This window comes from Alosa alosa, chromosome 18, assembly GCF_017589495.1.
Source record: "Alosa alosa isolate M-15738 ecotype Scorff River chromosome 18, AALO_Geno_1.1, whole genome shotgun sequence".
In the NCBI taxonomy this organism is placed as follows: domain Eukaryota; kingdom Metazoa; phylum Chordata; class Actinopteri; order Clupeiformes; family Clupeidae; genus Alosa; species Alosa alosa.
The window spans coordinates 3,535,090-3,558,524 of record NC_063206.1 but is presented as its reverse complement, the minus strand read 5'-3'; the positions used below and the strand labels follow the sequence as shown (position 1 = coordinate 3,558,524).

The 23,435-nt window shown below is 41.7% G+C and overlaps 1 protein-coding gene and 1 long non-coding RNA gene across 3 annotated transcripts; both read right to left on the bottom strand.

The window, feature by feature from the left end:
- Positions 1–325: 325 nt before the first annotated feature.
- Positions 326–9,227, bottom strand: LOC125311798 (complement C1q-like protein 4). 2 transcript variants are annotated; one of them, XM_048270132.1, is made up of 3 exons: positions 8,951–9,227; positions 6,642–6,782; positions 326–777 (listed from the first exon to the last, which is right to left on the bottom strand). In XM_048270132.1, exons 1-3 carry the CDS (start codon positions 9,138–9,140, stop codon positions 482–484), a joined length of 627 nt encoding a protein of 208 aa, XP_048126089.1. In that variant the 5' UTR covers positions 9,141–9,227; the 3' UTR covers positions 326–481. The 2 variants fall into 2 exon arrangements, with proteins under 2 accessions (XP_048126089.1, XP_048126090.1); XM_048270133.1 differs by having other exon boundaries at positions 6,642–6,779.
- Positions 2,928–4,102, bottom strand: LOC125311799. The gene is made up of 3 exons (XR_007196528.1): positions 4,028–4,102; positions 3,416–3,475; positions 2,928–3,199 (listed from the first exon to the last, which is right to left on the bottom strand). It is a non-coding gene; the product is annotated as an uncharacterized LOC125311799 (long non-coding RNA).
- Positions 9,228–23,435: the final 14,208 nt, after the last annotated feature.

The window sequence follows — 23,435 nt, the reverse complement described above, 5'->3', positions numbered from 1 at the left end:
CAAATTGGGATGCAATGTGAGCCTTGAATTGAATGCCATGCGGGAATTTGCCAGGATCTCAAAACCGGATTATGAACATTCTTTGCCATAGAGAAACACACAATAGCGTTGGATTATAAACATGCTTTGCCACAAAAATAGACAAAAACGTGAGATAAGTCTATATGAAGTTATTATTTTGCTGTCACTTCGTCTGTTTTATAACCCAGAAGGATGTACTTGGTAGCTGTGAAATGACCACCGATATATCTTGCATTCCTACTTACAAGCACGGATAAGCATTTCCCTCCAGCTGTGAAATGACCACTCACACTCACCAGCCATTTGGTCATTTTATTTGGATCTTAACACAACATAGTGAAACCATCTGCACATGCAGACGAATCAGCACCGCTGGCACAGATGAGCAGATCGCCAAATCACATGAGAAGCTGAAAGGTATATAGAAAGAGAGAGATAGATAGAGAGATGCTTGACTTTATTAATACCCGACGGCGAAGAGGAGATGTCCACTGAAGGTGGTGAGATGTCCGGTGTAGGCCGCGACCCACCAGCCAGCCTCCAGGAGCAAGCACACCGTGTCGCCCTCCTGCAGCTGCAGGATCACGCTCTGGGACGTGTTGATGTCGTGAGGGGCCACGTGGTTGTAGGCGGTCACCACCTCATCCTTGTTCTTGAAGAGCTTGGCTCCAGCTCCGTGGCCAGCTCCTTGGTCGCCTCCGGCAAAGATGTGGTAGTTGAACTGGTAGACGCCTTTCAACGGGGCAGTGAACAGACCTGGGGCAGAGAGAAGAATGCAGAGACACACGTGAGGTTCCATCACGCAAGGAGCAGAGTAACAAGGACCTGCAGAAGACACGTCTCTATAGACCCTTTCAAGAGAGTTCCATTATTAGCATCATAGTTGGCCCCACAAGGCTTTCGTTTTAACATTCCATATGTTATCTTAATGCAGAGGAAGTAGATTGGGAACCAAATAGAACGTTCAAGCATTGTTTTTGTTTTTATTGTTGAAAGGGTCTATTCACCATATTCACCATAATCTTTCTATGACGTCATGCTCAGGGTGGGAATCCTCTGGGGAAGTCCAAACAAATAGCTCAAAAACTGTCAGCTGTCCGGTGTTTGTGATTAGCCTAATTATGGCAAGATGGTCCAAAAACGTAACCTATCTACCAGCCTTGACATGCCAAGAAATCGAAACATGGACAGATGAACAGGTCAGCACCCCTAAATGAATTAAGAAAAAAAGGATACACAGCAACTGGATTGAACATTATATCCACGATGTTAAAGGTAAGACGATATAGCTAACTGCTAACTTAATACCACTTTATTTATTAACTGGGTTGCACCGATAAACCTGTATTAAGGCACGGCCTTGTCTGTCATTTCTCCTCAGAACAACTCAGGCTTGTATTTAAACCAGCCTGATTTTAGTAGCCAGTGAGACCGTTTCACGTGGATATACTATTGAATTTTGAGCTCTAGGTAACGTAAGTGTTATCATTAGCCTTAAACTGCCGACAGAGATGTAAACTTCTTGTGTCACAGTGGAATACTCCGTTAGCCGATCAGGCTGTCTTACTAACCAAACTAGGTTATAGTTTATGTTTTTTTTTGTGCAACCCACGTCGTAGCTTAATTTATCTCCTGTTTATCCTTTCATTTTATTGGCTTATTTTTCATGAGATTTAACAAAGGCTAAGTTGTCTACTAATGCAAGTTATGTTCTGCTTTCAGTCAGGGTTGAGGAGGGTGGGACTAATGCCAATATTGTCAGGGTCAGGGCGAAGGCATCCCAGTATGTTTAAAAATGAGCCAGCTTACAGGGTACAGGCTAATGATGTCAAATTAGCATACTATATATTTTTTCCCTAGACGATCTTAACACTTTGTGTGGTCTGAGCAACAGGCTTTGCATAAAGACTTAGCCATAAACAAGTTTTAAATATTTATATATATATATTTTTTTTTTTTCAGGTTGAATTGATCAGCGGATTCAACAAACCAGCTGTGCCAGTGAAGCAGGTCTTGGGCACTGCTCACACCTTGTTGGCCTCCTGTATACTCTTGCTCATTACTCTAAATTAGGATACAAATCAGTCCCCCTAACCAAATGTAAAACCTCCTTACCCCAAACATGGCACATCCCTTCTTGAGAATTAGGCCTAGGGCCCAAACCTGTCACTCTTAAAAAAAAAATAACAAGGTCAAATCCAACAAGACCTACAGTTGTCACAGTTGAGTAAAAAAAGATTAAGGCCATGGCTTACTTGAAATCAAATGCCCAAACCAAGAGAGTCAAACTGCTCATACCTGAGAACAGTGGATAGAACCTTTTCCTTCAAGCATGGCCATGAATATCACTCACAAGTCATGGGACAGATGGCTCTTACAGGAGCAAAATGGTTTATTTTTTTTGTAATGTGCCAGGAGGATTACTATCTGGAAAGAGTGCACTTTAATGCTGTCTTATTAAGTGTCCCATTTTTATGTACATAAACTATCATTAAAAATGTATTTCTTCATCTGTAGCTACTGTATTCACCTTATTGATGTCCATGTTGTAAGCTAATGTAGCATCAACATTTTTAAAGCCAAAGTTTAAATGCATTACAAGTAAAATAACTACATTGTGTTGCTTTAGAATCTATTCAGTTTATTTAATTTCCAGTTAAGAATGTGAAATGTCATGACTGACATAACTCCATGCCTAAAAGATGCAAAAAACATGCCCTCTGCCATTGGCTGAAGGGACAAGAACAATGATCTGTGTCTCGTAGTCCTATAAAAAATATAATATAATAAGTATAGAATAGAAGAAAATAGAAAATCTATGCCTTTTATTTTTACTGTACAATACAGAGATCAGCACAATGTTAATGCACAAGGAAAATAAATTGCTGTATGAGTTTTTTGTGTACAAAGTATTGCTAATACTGTAGAAAGTACTATAGTAACAACACTGTAGAAAAAGACTTCATGTTTCATAATTATTCACCCGAAATCCAGTGTAGAATGTCAAGAACTATGAATCATTTTTGCTTCAAGTTGAAACAGGATGCCTTGAGGATGGTATTCTCCTGCGTAAGGTGGGCGATCTCCTTCCGTGCTGCTTCTAGCTGCTCTTCCAGTGACCGAGAGTTCAGCATAGTCATGGTCAGAGTGGGGTGCTGGCTTAACAACTTGGTCTGCACTATAGGAGACAATGTCAAATCAAAAACGTTAAGTTCCAACTGCATGTGTATCACTTAAGTTGTATAGTATACCATGTAACCTACTACAGTGAATTTGTTTCATTAATGGAGATTACATGTTATACCCTGCTGCTACACATAGCCTATGTCTTATGCAGCAGCTGTGTGATATTTTGCAAGATGGACATAGGCAATATACTTTATACGTGTCTTACCCAGTGTCAACTTCAGCCAGGTCTACACTTGCATCTTCTGTCTCTCCAGCAGGTTCATTGCTGTGTATGTAATAATAAAACATTAGTTCTTGCAAAACTGAATGAATCAACTCTTTGTAACAGACCTAGGCTAAACATGACATTAGGAGACGTGTGAAACAATTTTCACTAACTGATCTCTCTCCCTCTAATTCGCATTGGTCTTTTATGAGTCGTTTTTGTCCAAGCGAACAGGATACTTCCTGGCAGGAGGCACGTTTTTCCAGCCTCATCATGGTGCACAAAACACTGCTCAGTGAAATGTTTGGCACAAACTTGTGTTGGACGTAACGTTAATCTCCACGAACAACAAACAGCCTGCCCGTTAGCTGCAGTTAGCCTACATACACAGTGACCAGGGCTTTCTCTGTCAGCAAAGACAAGCTTACTGCTTGAGACGTGGCATTTCTATCAAGGCATCATTGTAACGTTACCATACATAAATAAAACGACATCATGTTTGCGTTTGATCTAACAAGTAGCATGATAACGTTACACAATGGCTATCTTTATAACTAACATTAGCCTGAGGTTAAGCTAACCGGTTGGCTAGCTAGATAATTATGCACTTACCTGGAAAAATGTACCGATGTCTCTTCTAATTTTTGAAATCCACTCTCTCTTCAATCTGGTGTCTGTCAGGAACCGTGGAACGAAACGTGTTTTGTCTTTTTTTTTCCGCCTTTGTAGTAGGAATTACACCCAGGCACACAGCAGACATATTCGTGACTGATACAATCCACAACATCCATACACAACTGTACAGAACTCGAACTTCCCACCCTGAGCATGACGTCAAAACAAGATGGCCGCCGTGTGAATATGGTGAATAGCAACATGAAAACTAGCAAGGCATTCCAAAAATCCCTATTAAGTCAGGTTCTGCTCAAGGTTTCTTCCTGGAATATGAGTTTTTCCTTGCCACTTTGAGTGCTTTTAGGGGGTTAAGGCGGCCAGTCTTCCGGTCATTGTGTTCCTTAAAGGCAAACTTGGCAGGATTAGCTATATTTCCCCCTCTGCTGGAGAAGTTGTGCATTATGCTATTTCAAACTGTGGAGAAAGGTAACAATAAAGCACATGGATTTGTTAACAAGCTAGCGAAACGGTTGGCCTAAGTTCGGCAGAACTATGTGGATGTTACACGGTAACAAACACGATTTAAAACGAGTTTCTTGTTTCTCACTTCTCTTACCGGGACGGTAGTCCCAAAGTTGCAAGGTTGGTTTTCCGCCTGGGGATGCTAGGGGGAGTGGGGAACAGGTCATTTAACCATCCAAATTATTTCTAAACGGGTTTATTAAGTTGAAATAGTTGCCAAGTTCTCCTTTAAACGTCTCTATATAAAGTGACGCTTCCTTGGATTTTATACCCTGTGCAGTAGGCAGTGGGTGAATTCTGCAACATGAGACAGGTCATGTAGACTAGCAGGTCATGGAGACTAGAGGCAAGGGGGTAAGCGAACTTTCAGAAAGTGTGCCCCCTATGGGAGGCTAATAAGGCGCCACTTGGAGTCAGTGTTCCATTGACCATTGATTCCATTGCTATAGCCCTGGATGTTTTTTCCTCAGCTCTCAACACTTAAAAACAGAAGAGCAAATAACACAGAATCTATTTATAGTTTAGATTCTGATCATGTATTAAAACCTTTGAAATGAGATGGACCTATTTATCAAATATACAAGTAGGATATGGGCGTTCTCTCACTCTCCTTCATGCAGCAGATTTAACTTGTGAACGATACCTTACCATAAAATACGATAATTTGGAACGTAGGCTAGCGTGCACGAGAGAGAAAGAGAGAGTTAGTTCCAGGGCATTCCATTGTTTGCATTTCCTATGTTATATAAGAGAGAAAATCATAACGGCAACAAGAATGAGGAGGTGGAGTTATGTTGTTCTCGTCATTTACAACTTCAGGTTGGTTAAAGAATGCTATTCAATTTGCCCTGCACTCGCTAACCTAAAGTTTGGAACATGACCAAGCAGTGCTAGCCTAAACTTATACTTACTTCGCCTTTGTAGAATCAAATTGGTGAGTCTTCAATGATTTATTCTTCTTAAGCTAAGCATGACATAAACCATAATATGTATCTTAAAACAGAAATGTCAAGATAGCAATAGGGCATTACATCATTGCCAAAACAATGACGACTGGTTCTTGTCAATATTATGCAATCAATGTGGCGCCAATGAGGCTACAGTTGGTGGATTAATCTATTAAATGTGAGCAACAAGAGCAGGCAAAACGGGTATTATGAGAACCGTTTAGACTCCGAAAGCACTGAATGTTTTCACCTGAAGCCCCTGGATTCCCCTTCATTTTGGCATCACATTGACAGCAAGTAACATGCAGCTGCCTGACTCACGCTGTGCTTAAAGGAACCGTATGTAAGAAATGTATTTCAATCAATCGTAAAATGGTCCTGATATGTCACTAGACATTAAGAAATCATGTTCATTTCAAATACTTATATCACTGACAACAGTAGTCTGGCCAGGACATTGTCATTTAAAAAGTGAAGTTGCAGCCCTCAACTGATGTTGTCATGTTATGTTTTGGCCTGATGCGCCACCCTCCACCTATAATCACAAAGTGGTGAGTAGTGTTTAGGCATCCGGGTTGCCAGCTCTGCCAGTCGGAGGGGGGAATGTTTCAGATTCTCGCGAGTTTTGGAGGGGCGCTACTCTTGGAAGTTGCATGGCTGGTTTTCTCGGTAGAGACTCGCTACGTCTATGCTGTATAGATAATGCTAGGTGAACGATTAATCTATTACAAGTTTGTTTACCATCAAATTGGCTCACCAAAAAAAAAGATCACCGAAAAAAAAGAAGGGTTCACTGGCCTGTTCTTCAGTGAGTTTTTTTTGGCAGTTTGCAAACGGAGTGCATTACCACCACCGTCTGCTGGACTGAGGTGTAATGGCAAGTGTACCCTTTAGCCCCGTTCTGACCGCTGGGTGAATGAAGACTAGGACAGGCCATGGAGAATAGGACAGGTCAATGGAGATTAGAAGTCAATGGAGACTAGGCCAGGTCAATTGGAGACTAGGACGGATCAATGGAGGAGAAGTCATGAAGACTAGGCCAGGTCATGGAGAAGTCAATGGTGACAAGGTCTATGGAGGAGAGGTCTGGAGACTGTGTGTGGCTTGTAGTGGTCTGAAGGCTCGTGTGTGTCCAGTCTTACCTGTGGTTGTGTCGTAGGCATTGCCGACGTTGGTGAAGACGAGGTCGAATAGCAGGGTGGTGTCCGTCTTCAAGGGTCCGATGTGTTTGTCAGTCTTCACAGAGAAGGAGGTGGAAAAGGCCACGTTAGAGGGCCTGACTGCTGTGGGAGAGAAACAGTTAGTCTCTGTGTGTGTGTGTGTGAGAGAGAGAGACAGAGAGTGAGAGATATAACCTTCACCAAATTATGATCTTTAGCTCCTTCATGATGTTGTTGTTCAAGTGCGCGTGTGTGAGACCAAGTCCGATATTAGTATTCTTATAGACTCAGATCTCACTTTCACACATGACAATACAAGCACACAAACAGTCTTCTACCATTTAATATAGAGACAGAATCAAGGGAATTGTCACACCGACAGACCAAGAAAAGCCTGTCCGTGCCTTCCCAACCATTAAACAACTGCAGCTCATTAAAACTGCGGCAGCTTCGCTAACATCGCTAGTCTTTTCCATTGTGTATTTTCTGAATGCTAAGAAGTCTTACCTCGTCTTTGAAGGATCTTACAGTTTTCCACAGTAGCTTTGGTGCTTTTCTCACATCACTATTAACATAACACAGCAGTTAATGGATTTCTTAAAACAAACTGCAAACTGCAAAACCTAGTGGATAACCTGCAAAAGCATGTCACTTGCTCAAAATGGATAGTCCATTCCTCAAAAGCAAGTATTTATGTCAATGAAACTGCCAGTGTCATCAAAATGAAAAGTCTTGACACCATCGTTTATGAACAAGATAGTCTTTGGCTATAAATGGCTTTGTCATTTTTTCATTACGATAGTTTATGCTCTCAGGGCACTTTTGCGCCCACTTCAGGCGTATTTGTTTCGCAATGTGTGTGTAAAATCATTGCGAGGTATGTACAAACAGGCGGCAATGATGTAAAAGCGCAAACTACATGTCGCAGGAGCTGAAAGTGGCAGATTGCGTTTGTCATGTCATGCATATGCATTCATGGGAGGATCCAGGGGAAAGTGGGATTTTAAGCGTAAAAAGATGGGAGGGGAAGAGTAAAGAGCTTAATAATTATGTATTCATGTGGTATGTACAAAGACTGCTCCTGAAAGCGCCGCGCCTATTCTGCGCCTAAATACTTCCGCCATGTAAAAGCAGGTGTTAATCCAAATTGCAGTTCAATGCGTCAATAAGAGAACCTTTCAAAGACAACAGAATCGCTATTTAGAGCACCAGTTTTTGTGATGAAAGTATTTGTACTACCAAAAGCAACCTTAAATTTCGTTGGCCTTTCGAATGTCTTACTTTCACGTCATTCACTTAAACTTTCCTACTTGCTAGATTTGACCAATCTTCCATAGCCTACGTGCACAAGTAGTTTGAGTAGAACTACTGATCTTTATTATCTCCCTGCTTGTTTACATCTTATCATGTATGGTATTATTTCATGATCACTAAACGTTTGATTCTTTTTAATGTTGTCATCAGTTTACTTCATTCAACAGCTTTTGTATGTAGGCGCTGCCATTCAGTTGTGGACGTTCGTAAATTGTGTTTATGGGCGGAGAAAGGCGCAGTTTACACTAAGGATTGAACGATTGATAAATACGACGGAAACTTGGGTCTGACAGGTTCGCAATCTGCTGTGTGTCCATGACGCTGATAACGCTAAGTTCGCAAATGTACGTACATCTGGTCCTCAGTGTTTTCCCATGCAAAAAAAGGTCAGAACTCGGTGACACTACCTGAAAATGCTCAAGAGAGCACTATACAGTACTTGTACAGCCATTTGAAAACTACAGTAAAGTTACAAATTGCTGTAGTTAGGGGAGTAAGTGAGTATAAGACACTGAATATGTCGTTTCACAGTTTTACTGTATATGCTCTTTGCAATTCTACAGCATTGTGACAGAATTTGATAACTAGTTCACCAATTTTGTATGTAATGACTCAAGCAATGAAATGAAGACTATTCGTTTTATTGGGAACGACTGTTCAGCATCCATAAGTATAGTTAATTTTGACTGACATGACAAAGCAACTGATACATGTTCAAAAGTATTTGCAATTTCTTCAGAGGAAGGAGAAATTGCTACTATGATGTGCACAAATGACTAAATGTTGTGGAGGTAATAACTAATAGTTATGAGAATTTTCATTCTGATCTGAGAAAAGCACCAAAACGACTGAGAAAAACTGTAACTTGGCAGGATCAATTTCTTCCAAGGAAGAATCCTCGAGTTTGAGTCACACAAACACAGACAGAATGAGAGACAGATGGTGACCAGTGAGAGACAGATGAAGAAATATCTTGCCTTCGTTCTTCAGTGCGTCTATCTGTTTCTCCACTTGCGCTTTAGCCAGCCGGAGCTCCTCTCTCTGCTGCTCTACCAGAGTGATCAGCTCTCTCTGCATGCCGCGGACCTCAGTCAGGCAGCTCTGCTCTGCTGCAACCACAACCAGCGCAGACCACAGCAGCAGCAGCACAGCTCCAGGAGTCTTCATGTTTTAAACTCTTCAGCTCAAACTGGGCAGCTCGTCAGCATTAAACTCTGCAGCTCTCTCCAGTCCTCTGTGTCCAGCTCCGGTCTGTGGGAAGACAGGGATTGTGTGTGTGATTTTGACATCAGGGATGTGGACGTTGATATCAGCGGAAGGGTGGCGAAAAATAGCTACCAGTGCATTTCCTGTTCTGTGGTGTAACAATGGACATACTATAAATCTGAGTGGGATTGTGTGTGTGATTTTGACATTAGGGATGTGGATGTTGATATCAGCTGAGTTGGTGGGGGGGTGATTTCCTGTTTTGTTGTGTAACAATGGAGATACGATAAATAATCTGTCTTGTGCTGCCGTCGTTACTCCAAGAGCGAGCAGCAACAAAGGAGACATGATATAACAACTTCATTTGTTCTGTGCTTTCACCGCATGTATTTGGGGTGGCATAGATGTAACACAAGCCAGTCATTTGTTCTGTGCTTTTACACCGCATGTATTTGGGGTGGCATAGATGTAACACAAGCCAGTCATTTGTTCTGTGCTTTTACACCGCATGTATTTGGGGTGGCATAGATGTAACACAAGCCAGTCATTTGTTCTGTGCTTTTACACCGCATGTATTTGGGGTGGCATAGATGTAACACAAGCCAGTCATTTGTTCTGTGCTTTTACACCGCATGTATTTGGGGTGGCACAAGCCAGTCATTTGTTCTGTGCTTTTACACCGCATGTATTTGGGGTGGCATAGATGTAACACAAGCCAGTCATTTGTTCTGTGCTTTTACACCGCATGTATTTGGGGTGGCATAGATGTAACACAAGCCAGTCATTTGTTCTGGAGATCTGTGATTCAGTGTCATGTCTGACAGCTTGTTGAATAAGACCACCTCAATTTCACCTGTCTAGGCCATTTCTCCACTCAACAAACAAACAAAAGTGCTACTGTCTCCTTTTCTCCTGCAAGCTCCGGATCTGTTATATGTCAAATTGAAGCCATCATGCAAGATGTTTGTGAAGGAACAGGCACACAAACATGCTATAATGTGCTGTGCTTGTGTGCCGTTATGGCATGCACACATAGTATAACCATGTCCAATATCAACAAATGGCACAGGCATGTTTGTGTTGGGCAAAGAAGTGTGTTTGTTAAGTCTAAAGCTTAAAACACATATGTTCACTCCTCTGGCCAGAACGAAGGGGGCAGCCGTGGCCTACTGGTTAGCGCTTCAGACTTGTAACCGGAGGGTTGCCGGTTCAAAACCCGACCAGTAGGCATGGCTGAAGTGCCCTTGAGCAAGGCACCTAACCCCTCACTGCCCCGAGCGCCGCTGTTGTTGCAGGCAGCTCACTGCGCCAGGATTAGTGTGTGCTTCACCTCACTGTGTGTTCACGGATTGGGATAAATGCAGAGACCAAATTTCCCTCACGGGATCAAAAAGAGTATTTATACTTATACTTAAGTAAGTAACTCTTCACATGGGTATAAATTGCTTACATTACACTGTCTGCTCCATTTACAAGCGTCAGCATCTGCTGGATATCGAATATAAAAATCTGAGAATCCGGAAGGTGCAGCTTGAAATAAAGAGGCAGAATTTTTTTTTGCACAAAAGCAGAATTATAAATCCAAGATAAATAATAAAGCGAGGCTTGACATGACATAGTGTAGTGTGGTAATCGTAGTTTAACACATTTCACAAACAGCAATCCAGGATGAGTAGGAGCGATTATGTCAAGTCAGGTGTAATCCTGTTAAAAGCGCGTTCTCGTCTGTCTATAAAAGACGTCATGGATCGATCGCAGATTCACTGATGCAAGGAGAGAGGAAGCATGCGCCGTATTTCATTCGGTCAGACATTTCCAATTTTGCACATTTTAAATAAGAAATGATTGATAATGTCATAATAATTGGCTTCTAATTGGCTTAAAGGAGAATTCCGGTGTGATATTGACCTAAAGCACTGGTAGTTTACTTACAAGACGATTTATTCAGACAGTATCTTTTAGAAGTTTAGCGTTTGCAGCCATCTTAAATTTAGTCACGATAAGTCGAGCGACGAGTAAGAATGAACAGGTATGATAAGGGATCAGATTCCAAAAATAATTCTGTGGAAATGCATGGATTCCAGTTGCTGCTACTGGAAGAAACTGGAATCCATGCATTTCCACAGAATTATTTTTGGAATCTGATCTTCCCTGAAAGCGGAGGGAAGATATCAGTTATACCCTCTAAAATGTTGTAATGATAATACAATTTTATCGACTGCTTCCACTGCAGTGGTTATGTCGTGGAGAAACCTGGTTGTTTATTTGCTTTAGATGGTTTGCATCTGACATTTCTGTTCGTGCAAACATCGACTTTGAGAAAGTCATCATCGATTACATGTCAGCTCACACACAGTAGCCTACAGTGTTGAGCAAAGTTTGTGAACTCTATCAATTGCTTCCATTGCAGTGTTTCCCACAGAATTAGATTCAATTTGTGGCGGTAGCTGACTTGGACAATGGGGTGTTAAGATAGTCTTGGTAGTGTATAGGTCTAATTGAGTCACTTTAAGACGTTTGAGGGAACCCTTGCAATTGTAACACAGTTGAAAGGCTGCTGATGTGTGGATGCAATTCATAACGTTTTCTACATAGTTAAAATAAAGGTTCACGTACTTCTCCTTGGGACAAGCACTTTTGAATTTTGGAAAACCCTTTTCCATTTACATCGGGATTTTGCAAACATTCAGTGTCGGAGTCAATAAAATGAGCCCTTCAACGAAATTGACAAGCAGTAAGTAGGCTAAGCATGCTAAATTCGACATCCGAACAGTATTCTAACATTAGCTTTGAGATACTGCTTGATTTCATAACTTAGTAGGCTACATTGAAGAGACTAAACTAAGTTATGTTGTGATAAGACCTTAGCAGAGTTCACTTCAATGCAGCAGTTTTGAACAAATTTGCGCAGCATGGTCACGATGCTAAGCGGATTTAATAGCAATTTAGCTAGACGTCTTCTATGCAATGCTTCTATGTGGCAACAACAATCGTGAATATTTTAAATGCACGCAGAGGAGTGGCAGCGGTCTACGAGAGAGAGCGGGGCGGGGCAAGGAAAGGCTGCGTGCGTAAAAAGCGCAGCTCAATGGCAATGCAAGGATTTGACCTTTGTGATATCATGAGAGGCTACACGGCTCTCAGCGGGACAGTTCAGCAGTGCAAGGACACAAGGTTATAATACAACGAAGGTTTTTAATAAAGTTCTTGGGAATTAACAAAAAGGTATGCCAAGTTCAAAAGGGTAACTAAGGATAAGGTTGATCTTTCAACAGTCAAAACTTAATGTCTCTTCAAACGTGAAATCATAGTCCCATTCCCTCAGGAAAATATCTCCTTGGAAACCGGTCTTCAGCCTTATTTTTATTCAGCACTGCAGCCCGTGGCCAATCCAGCAGTAAGAATTTCAGTCTTCAGGTAAGTATTCCAGTCTTCAAGTACGTCACGTGGAAAGTGCTACTTCGACAGTCTGTAGCTTCTCTGAGAGCACAACTTGTAGCTTGTCTCCCAAACCCCACTCTGACACCAACTGTGTCTCTGCGCCTTAAAAAGCCCTTCGGCTCATCAGGCCCTGATCGGTCTCAGGTGTGTTGGGATCTCGTGTGTTGAGGGGTGGAGTTTCCAGCAGATGGAGCCAAAGCTGTCCGTGACTGCAGCCATCTCAGGGGAATGTAGCGCCCCTCCAGGACGCAGCCTCTCGTGACATCACACCTTATATTCAATTTAAATTAAATTAAACATAGAATATTAATCTGTGGCGGCCGATTTTTATTTTGTGGCGCCCCGCCACAGATTAGTCAATGTATGGGAAACACTCGGTTGTGGATATATGCCTAATTATTTTCACAAATTAAGGAGGGGATAGTGTCTGTGTTAGCTACCATTCAAGCCAGAGTAGTTTTTTATGAAGTCACAGTAAACGTTTATTATGCATTGTTACATTACACGTTACAGGGCTTATCTCAATGAGATGCAAATGAGCACAATTGTCTTTCCTTTGACTCAGGTGAGGTAACAATTTGCATCTATCAGGCCAGTTTTCTCAGTAAAAGGTTTTCAGAGGCGTATACATTCAAATAACCACAACTTATTCAAATATTATCAGATCTCCATGAGTGAGACATCATTGGATAGCTTTGAAACTACACTTTCCGAATCTGTTCCTAACTCAAAATGTCTCTGGGGAGACATGTGGCTGGGTTTCATACGGCTGGTCAGGCATGGCAAAACCAGGCACATGTCTCCCCAGAGACATTTTGAGTTATTCACAGATTCTGAGTGTAGTTTCAAAGCTATCCAATGATGTCTCACTCATGGAGATCTGATAATATTTGAATAAGTTGTAGCCATTTTAAAGTATAGGCCTACACATCTCAAAGCTACAAGCTGAGAAATCAGGGTTTTCAATTTGACTACTTTCTCCCTCAATCCATGGGAGGGGAACACAATGGTCCTCATTTACATGACATTAAGATCAACCCTCCCCCCTGTCACGGTCACTGATTTGTCAGCCTGCAGTGCTAATGACCCATCGAAACTATCTGTAATGGGTTACAGAACCAGCTAGTAGCAATGGATAAAGTAGTCTAAAACAAACATGAGATCACGTTTGCAAACCATGTTATTTTGAATGAACACCCAGTGCAAGGCACCAAGTTGGCAATGGATTTAGCAGGTTTAGCAATGGATAAAATAGTCTAAAACGCGAACTAAACAAACATGACATCACGTTTGCAAACCCTGTTGATTTGAATACACACACGATAAGGCACCCTGCCATCATTCAAAACAAGACATTCTCGCATTATTCAAAGTAATTGCCCACCAAAACTATCTGTAATGGGTTTTGGCTAGTAGCCTATGGTGCCAATAGATAACGACAGTAGGCCTACGTTAGCTAGTAGCAATGGATAAAGTTTCTAACACACAAACTTTATCCCCGTCAAATGTAACTGTGGAAATAGCATCTGATATCTTACGATCTAGTTCCTCTGCTGCCAGACCGAGAGATTCTTCCTCGTTGTAATTATCTTCGGCTAAGGTCAGCTCTAGATTTGGGATGTTCTCCAATGTAATGAAGTCGCCTTTATCATCAGATTCAGGTCATCTGCAATCCGCTGTGCTTTGTCCGTCTCCATTCCAATTGTAAACAAAGAGCATGCTGGTTCAGTAAGTAGCCATGAGGTTCCTTCTAGCATACAGCTGATTGGCCGACAAAACAAAAGAGCACTAATAGTCGCCCAATTTAAACGCTGGTTTACTTCCTGAAACTTAACCATTTTCAAAGACAAGATATACACTTTTAAAGCATTAATGCTGTTATCTGAAACATGGAATTGCTTCTTTAAAACTTCAACTTGCACATTCTGCGTTTTTCGCGACTTGAGCCTGGTTTTGCCATGCCTGGTCACATATGTTCTACATGAACTTTGGTTCAAAGACATCATCCGCTGCGCGTCGGGTCCAGTTCGCCCTGTCGGGACTTATTTTCCCAATAATGACCGGCATTCTATACTTTATCCCTTACATATAATAAGAGAAATGGATATTGATATTCAGTATGAACCATATACACAGATGTACAGCTATGTGGAGTAAACATTATTTTACAAAGCATCTATATGTATATGACAAATAAAATCAGCATTGTTTTTGTTTTTATTGTTGAAAGGGTCTATATGACAAATAAAATCCATGTGTCCCTATGAGTGTGTGATAGTTTATGGCCTATTTGTGCATGAGTTAGGCTATTATTCTCCTTGGTCACAGATTGCATTACAAGTAGCAGTGTGATGATGTGGTGTTTTTATTTTATTTCTTATGTTCTGGATCATTGGCTTCCCTGTAACCAGGTACTGACAGGAGGCGCAGGGAGAACGCTGATCCATTACCCCCCAAAAATGTTTGAACAGAACTGTAAAGAAATCCTCGAGGATGAACAAAGGGGAACTGATTGTAAGAACATTATTATATACACTATTTACAAGTTCTGCTCAGTATGTGGGAGCATATGAGCTCTGTGAGATGCCTCCAAAATCTCCAAGTTAGGCAGCCAGGAGTCATTGCGGGAGATTGGCAATATCATGCACTGCTTAGGTGTCTAAATGATAAAATGACGTCTTCCCTGTTATGTGCAGCTGCCCCTGCACTTGCCAGTAGCTGTGGTCCCTTTTCAGGTGGTAGGTGCCACCTTCCTGGTGAAGGTAAAAGCTCTTCTCTTTCACTGCCTCCTCAAAGGTGCTGTCCCTCCATCTGTATGGACACTTCACCTTAATGATGCCCGTCTCTCAAACAAGACCATCAGGGGTGGTACCAAGGATCCCAGAGTCAGCCAGCCATAAACCAGACCCTCTGACCTTCAGGCCGGTGCCCTCCTCAAACGCAGCAATACCCTCTTTTTCCATTGACTATGCCCCACTGCACAGCCAAAACTCCAGAAAGGTCCTGGTTCCTACAGAGCCTGTTGTTGAGGGAAGGGGGTGGCACGTTTTGCGGAGAGCACGCTCCCAAAATTGCTGGCCATTAGGCGACCTTTCCGCAGGGCATGCCAGAGGTGACCCTGTCAATCTCCTGATGAGTTGTTTCTCCCTGGGTTGTTGCTGTATTGCTGGTCATTTGCTTCAGTTCTTCCAGAGCACTTTTAATCTGTGTTAGCTCTGAAAATACACAGCAGTTCACGAATAGTTTGGTTTGTTTTAGCTCAATCAAGATGTTGCTGTTTTGTTAAAGTTAAACATGTAAATATTCATGTAAAAGTTAACATCTGTATGAAAAATCTCTACAAACCATGTTGAATGTAAGCCTTTACGCTGGCAGCCTCCCCCTGAAGAGCCATCATCGCTTCATCTCTATCCTAGCTGGTCTGTTCTGGGTAACCTCCCAAAGCTCACGCTCATATTGAGCTTTACCAGCCTTCTCTGGAACCTGTAAGTGAACAGAATACATGGCTTGTCACCGTCATCACCGAAAGAAAAAAAAAATGAAACATTGGGCTGCGCATAGGTAGTGTGTAATGTCGGGATGTGTTATGTGAGGTATCATTTTTGACATAGATTAAAGGATTTCTAAACAAAACTTCGAGCAAAAGATGGCACAAACCCAACCTTTCAGGTGTTGGGGAGCTCCAATGAACGTAAAAATGCTTACAGTTATAAACAGTTATATTTCATTACTTTTGGTCTACGTATAGCCTGCATATCCACATCAGTCAGACTGGCATACTTTGGATTGGGCTTGAGCCGTCTTGGTCCCATCACCCAGATCTTGCCCATCCCCCTGCATAACGATGCAGACAAGCTTAAAAGTGGCGCTTCGGACGTATTTATGCTTTTAAACGAAAGTTTGACTCGGGTATATTCACAAAAACACCCTAGGATGCATTTTGGTGAGAGTTACACTTTAACTTTAGCCTGGCTAACACCAGACCTCATCTCACTGAGCCGTTTATTGGGCGCTACGAATGTCTATCAAATGCGTCTGTACGTAGCTCATAACCGCTTCGGTGTGTCGTCATCGTCTTGCTGTCCACCCTCCGTTCTGTGATTGGTTCCTTCGTTAAGGTGAAAATTTGGTCCATGGAACCCAGGCTGCCTAGCAGCGAGAATAAAATCACACGTGTATGGCAGCATGGGGAAACCAGGGCTACTTTAACGTAATGCTAACATACACAGACCAGAAGCCAATCTACAGCATTTAATGGTCTGTTGCCTTCTTGTACATCTCGTCGTTGTGAAGAAGCTTACATATCACCATTCTCCATTTCTTTTCTTATCTTCTCTGGACGCTAACTAGTAAACGCTATCTTCCTATAGCATTCCGCTAAAATGGCCGCTGCTACACAGACGCGATGTAGTCGCCCGAACTCAATAGAGTACCAAAGCCATGCTTGCAGCTTAGGCTAACTTTTAACTTACATGTTCCGTCCTCATATTCGTTAGCGAATTTTACAGAAAGTAACGTTAAGGTTAGCTAACGTTAGTCTAAGCTGCTAACTGTATCATTAACTTCAGATTCCATCAATGGCATTATTTCATTATAAGCTAACTGTTTCAAATGTTATATGAAAGAAATTCAGCGTACAATGAACAACTGATTAAGTTACTTACCAGCTACTTTGACAACCTTGGCCTCAAACACTTGCCAACCTCCCTTTGGCCACCCTCCTCCCCTCCACCACATAAATACTGTCCCTGTCCATTCCATTGATATAATCCTCTCATTAAAATTTTGAATAGTCAGTCGGCAAAATCGAGGTCTTCCCCTCGTCCTCTCCGCCGACCCATTTCACTAGAGCAAACATTTTCTTTAACGTTAGTAGAAGTAGATCTAAGTAGCTCATAGACTGTAGGCTGGTCGCGCGCTGTGTCTAATGAAAAAGGCTCAACAGTTTTCAATACAAGTATCATTTCAAGTTTCATAACAAGTCCTCCTTGTTCTTCACCAAGCTTTTGGCCTTTTTATAAAAGCTGGACACCTGGGACCGTACGATATTTGCTGAATCCCACTTTGTTCTGTTTTCTGATGAACCATCCGAAAGATACCACATGAAGCACCTGAGACCTTGACAGTTTGGAAGACGGGATCCAGTGATAATCAAGTCATCCTGAACAAGGCCACTGCCCAAACCAAATATCCAAAATGATTGTCTTGTAGACAGAGTGAATTTTGAAGACTGTGGATTGGCATTGTGATGTAGTGTGACATCAGACTGCATATTATTCATAAATAAAATCAGACTTTGATGTTCAAATTACAAACTTACAAATATTTTATTACTGATATCCCCTCCCCAAGCCCAGCAACATCTATGGATGTAAACTCCCCTCTGCACCGTGGGCAGTTGTCGTCCCACGGCCTGCACCTGCCGCTCAGATATACAGGCCTGGCACCCCACCAGGGGGCGGCAGCACAGGCCCAAAACGGGCACGTCCATCTCACCTGGAACGACACAAAAACAAAAGGATGTTTTTTGATGTTGTCTTTTGCACTATTGTATTATATGTTGTGTGTTATAAATCTAACTTGTACATTTTGGATTAGGGGGAAACACAATTTCCATCTCTGTGTAATTGTGTTGCATGGTCTGAAATGACAATAGTATACACACTTTTACTTTGATGTCATTGCAAAAATATCTGTGTTAAGAGGTCGGACGGCTACTTTAATTGTCGATTGAAAACGTGGCTTTTGTTTTTACTTACCTCTACAAATAACACACATGAACGTGTCCTTCAGGGCCTGAACTTGGTCCCTGGTGAAAGTGCCGCAGCTGCTGGGCCTGAGCCACGTCCTGCTGAACCATCTCCTCGGTGGTTGACCTTAACCAACAGCATAAGGTGAATGGTCTTTCTTTTGGTTGAGATTGATATCCATCACACATTGTTAAAACTTGAATGTAAAATTAAAGCAGGCACCAATGTACGTTGTGTACAGTACATTGGTGCTGCAATACAATCTCAATGGAGCTCAATTGTTTTAGGAGGTAAGAGGCTGCGCTGGGTATTATTACACCATTAATGGCTCAATTTTCGTCACTGAGCGGCTATGGTTGCTGCTTTGAGCGCATCACGCCAGACTTTGCCTATAGACCTTTTTTAGGGTGTCCTTACCGGCGCCTCCACCCTGTACGCCACCACCTTCCTGGATCCCCTCCGCCAATACTCCAACCCTAATGGGAACAGACAGAACATGTCAAATTACGTCAAATACAGTGCTCAAATTATGTGGGAGCCAGAGGGAGCCGAGCTAGAGTGAGGATGGCTCCCATGAAACCAACAAAGTCAAAAATTTGAGGGGGTCTCTCATATCTGAAGGTGTCTGGCATTGTAATTTAATCCTGTTTGCTATTGAACTTGCGCTTAGCCTCTTCTATGTTTATTGACAAAGCCATAAATTATAAGCCCATATAATGCAGCCTACTTCTATGATTGAGTCAACTGATCTAGCTATCCTAGCCTATGCCATTCAGAACTCCGGAAAGTTCCATTTTCCATTCGAAACGCCTGTTAGCAATCTCTGATGGCGGAATATTCAATGGCTACCTGACAACATTTCAGTGCAAATTCCAAAATTGTTTGTCTTTATTTCCACGGTTCAACACACAAGACAACTGAACACCCAGGTGTTGCAAAAGCGCCACTCGCGCCTGTAGGCTATTTTGTATCGCCTTTAGGCAATGCGCGGGAGCTGTCAACGTTTTATGAGATAGAGAGACCAGAGAATTCGAGCACTGGTCAAATTAACTAAAGAAGCTCAGGGTGGTATTGATATATACCTTCAGCGTCGGCAGAGGGGATCAGCCTCCTCCCCTGGCCGTCGGCCAGGACGACGCTCCTCACATCCAGCGCCACCCTGACCAGGTCTTGAATCCCCTGCACCGTGGCCTGATCCGCACTAAAGCGGACCATCAGGCTCGCCTCCTCCCACGCTCCATCCACTAATGAGGCCACCACAACATTCCTTTTGAAAATGTAAAAAACAAAAGACGGGTTAGCACACCAACACATACAGACAAACACAACCTTAATAGGCTAGAATTCTCAATGGGTCGGGTCGGGTCGACCCGACGGGACCCTTAGGTTCGGGTCGAAAATATAAGGAAATGATTAGGGTCGGGTCGGACCTCGACGCTTAAGATTAAGACGCTTAATCTTTTCCGCTCAGTGAAAAAAACCCCATTTAGGCCTATTAATCATCACTGCTGTTCACCGTAAAGAAAGTCTGGCTGCTGCGTGCAAATTACAGGTTATGTGCCATGCTCAAAATGCAAGGTGCTGATGAAATATATGACCCTGCAAGGTCACAGTCGAGAAACTAGTCGCTTTGGTAAAATTTACAAAATTACGTTATTGCGCTTACATAAACGGCCATGAACTAAACTTTCCAACGATATGTATGTATATCGAGGGTATTGCAAAAAGTATCGCTAAGATAACCGTGCATCCAAAGTTGACATGGTTCTTCCATCACGATACGCAGAAGAGGAGAAATTCACCGTTTTATAGCCTAAATTGTCATACTATAAATATAAATCTTCACCTAAATAATGTCAAAAAGTATGTTTTACGTCGGGCCGGGTTCAGGCAGATAATTCATGTTGATGTGTCGGGTTAGGCTACATCGGCTTTAAAAGCCACGGGCCGGGTTGGGTTATAATTTTCAGGCCCGTTGAGAACTCTATAATAGGCTACTTAAAAGTAAATGACCTTGTGTAGGTGGCCGGTGATGGGGAGGGGCGTGGAGGTCTTGGTCCCGGGGCAGGGGCAGCAGCAGGGAGACCGCCAGGGGGGAAGTGGAACTGTGGTGGCCCCGCCTCGGTGGAGGGCCTCCCCTCCACATCGTATTCCGGTCCCATGATGGTCCCAGTTATATGGGATCAGTCCACTATATGGGAGGACTAGGTGTCCACTCTCCCAGTCTTTCAAATAGATGGTATCTGGGACAAGCTGTTAGGAGAAATGTAGAGAGGGCGCCAGGCGGCAAGGCAGTGTTATTAATTGTCACCGTCAGGTACATGTAAACATATTTTCGTTTCAGCATTTTTGTGTTATGCTTTGAAAAATCCACACATTGTCACTGATTCAATTATTTGAAGGGGAGCCAATGAAGTTGCTGCAGGACAGGTGTTATGATGCAGGCAGCAGAGTTTTGGACTAGTTTTATGGATTTGTCAGGTAGGCTAAACCATAGAGGAGAGAGTTGCAATAATCTAAGCGGGAGGTGACCAGGGTGTGAACCAGAATTTCAACACTCTTAGGAATCCAAAAATGACAATATAATAACTCATATAAGTTGCTATTACACATATTATTATGAACTATACGTTGCTATTACAATTCAAGGCATAACCACAGTCAGCTTTCGTAAAACGATATTGTTATAATTCTTATTGTGAATCTTCTTCTTATGGTTATTATCTTTTTAAAAATATATAGTTGCTATTACAATTCAAGGCATAACCACAGTCAGCTTTACAGTGGCAACCGGGTGATAAGCGGGATAACGGCCTTGAGGTGTGTCATACGACATTAAATGGACTCCGCTGCACGTCGGGGAGTTCTTTGCCCCTCACCCTCGTCCATTAATTCCTTACAGGACACCTCGGCGGCCGTTTTCCCTTAGCCTACTTCTTATCGTTATTATTGAACCATATTATACATATTATTATGAACTATAACTTGCTATTACAATTCCACCTATGTATCCATTAGCTTTCTGTATGCAGCCTAGCAGCACTACCACACGTGGTGCTTTTGAAAAAAGCATAATTCAACGTATAACAGCCAGTCAGCTTTTGTAAATCCTTCGTAAAATGTATTCTTCTTATTGCGAATCTTATTATTATTATGGTTATTATCTTTTTTAGCATATAATAATAATAATATAATTAATAAGTGTTATTAAAGCCTAATAATAATTAGTGAAAATAATAGTATTAAAAAGTAGAAGCAGCCAAATAGTGTAAATTTCGTCATACGAGACGAAAGGAAAAATGTTAGTCAACAACCTTTTTTCCATGACTAAGACGAGACGATGACGAGACTGCACTAATGTCCTGAAACACTGACTAAGACTATCTTAAGATGCATTATTGTTGACGAAAAAAGACGACTAAAATGTTTTGCTTAAAATAAAAACTAAGATAAAATTTCTCTTCCATTTTCGTCTACAAAATGAGAAGACAGAATAGCTGTTACCTTTTCAAAATATTCCGCATGAGTTCATGGTTCATGCGCAGCAGCTTTCCTGTAGGCTAGTCTACGTGCTGTTGCTGCAACCCTGTGGCTGCAGCAGGAAACTACATGGAACAAGAACACCGGAGATTTCTGCCAGAGTTAGCAAGCTAACTACCTAAGCTTTATGCCACAATGCTACATACCCAGAAGTTGAAGCTTCTCATACATATACAAATTAACATCCCCCAGAATGTCCATACGAAAAGTTTCAGCAAGTAATGTCAACTATTTAACTAGTTACACTGATGATGCAAAGTTTGCTAGCAAGTAAACTAATATGGAAAGTTCGCTAGCAAGTTAGCTAAGATTGAGAGTTTGTGTTAGTTTGGTTATATCGCCATCTAGCGCATGGAGTAAAACATTCATACTTGGGTCCAAGACGGTGTTTCTCAAACTTTTTCAGATGAAGGACCACTTAACTAATCAATAAAAAAGAAACGCACGGACCACCTAGCTAAAAAAAAAAAAAATAGACCTAGCAGTATATTAGCCTACACAATACTCACTGAACCACCTTGCTTATTGTCTTTGCACTTTGTTTAATTGTGTTAGAGGATTCATATGATTTAAACTGGCATATCTGACATAGACAGTGTTGTAGAACAGTTTGAATTTACATACAAGTTGGTTCAATATCGCAAACAACTCATCTATATTATATTTTACCACGTCTGCTCGTGGACCACTTGGGATAGCTTGCGGACCACCAGTGGTCTCCGGACCACACTTTGTGAAACACTGGTCTATGAAGATCATGACAGTGGTCCAGTCAAATCTTTTACTGTCTATGGCCAAATCCCAACCGAGCTATAACTGTAGCTCGACTTACCTGTGCATGTACTGACTGACAAAAAAAATCAGAATGAGTAATTATAACAGTCGAGTAGCCCTGTGGACACACAATATTGTTATAAAATTGAGATGTGTGAAACACTATTTGACTTAAATGGTAATCAGAAATAATTTGTTATAAAAAAAGACTAAAATGTTTTGACTAAAACTGACTAAGATAGCTTTAGTTTTCTTTTGACTAAAACTAGACTAAAATGACAAGACTTTTAGTTGACTAAAACTTGACTAACAAAAATGATATTTGAATGACTAAATATGACAAAGACTAAAAAGGACATTTCGTCACAAGACTAAGACTAAATTAAAAATAGGTGACAAAATTAACACTACAGCCAAATAAAAATGACCCAAACATGCATTGTCTACAACAGTTCTAAGGAGGCTCTTCATAATCTAAAAACCAGCTAATAATTAAGTCATCTGCCGTTAGGCTACAACACTGGGTAGACTATGGCTAGTCTAGCCTACAACTATAGGCTAATTAAGCCTAGCCTAGGCAGTTACATGTGTTGGTAGTGCTGTCTTTATATGTGTTTATCTCTTTATATTGCTGATGAAAAAAGGAAAAGTAATATGCATTCCCCAAATTAATAGTATAACTTTTACATTACTGCACCTGGAAAATCCTGGCCACGTTCTCCAAGGTAAGGTCCAGCACTCGAATTCTGAC

What these genes read in the sequence shown, in the direction of transcription:
- LOC125311798 (XM_048270132.1), bottom strand. Translation starts at nt 9,140, where the DNA reads ATGAAGACTCCTGGAGCTGTGCTGCTGCTGCTGTGGTCTGCGCTGGTT. An exon ending in AGACGCACTGAAGAACGAAG is followed by an intron (nt 6,783 to 8,950) that starts GCAAGATATTTC and finishes TCTCTCCCACAG; the next exon opens with CAGTCAGGCCCTCTAACGTG. An exon ending in TGCCTACGACACAACCACAG is followed by an intron (nt 778 to 6,641) that starts GTAAGACTGGAC and finishes TCTCTGCCCCAG; the next exon opens with GTCTGTTCACTGCCCCGTTG.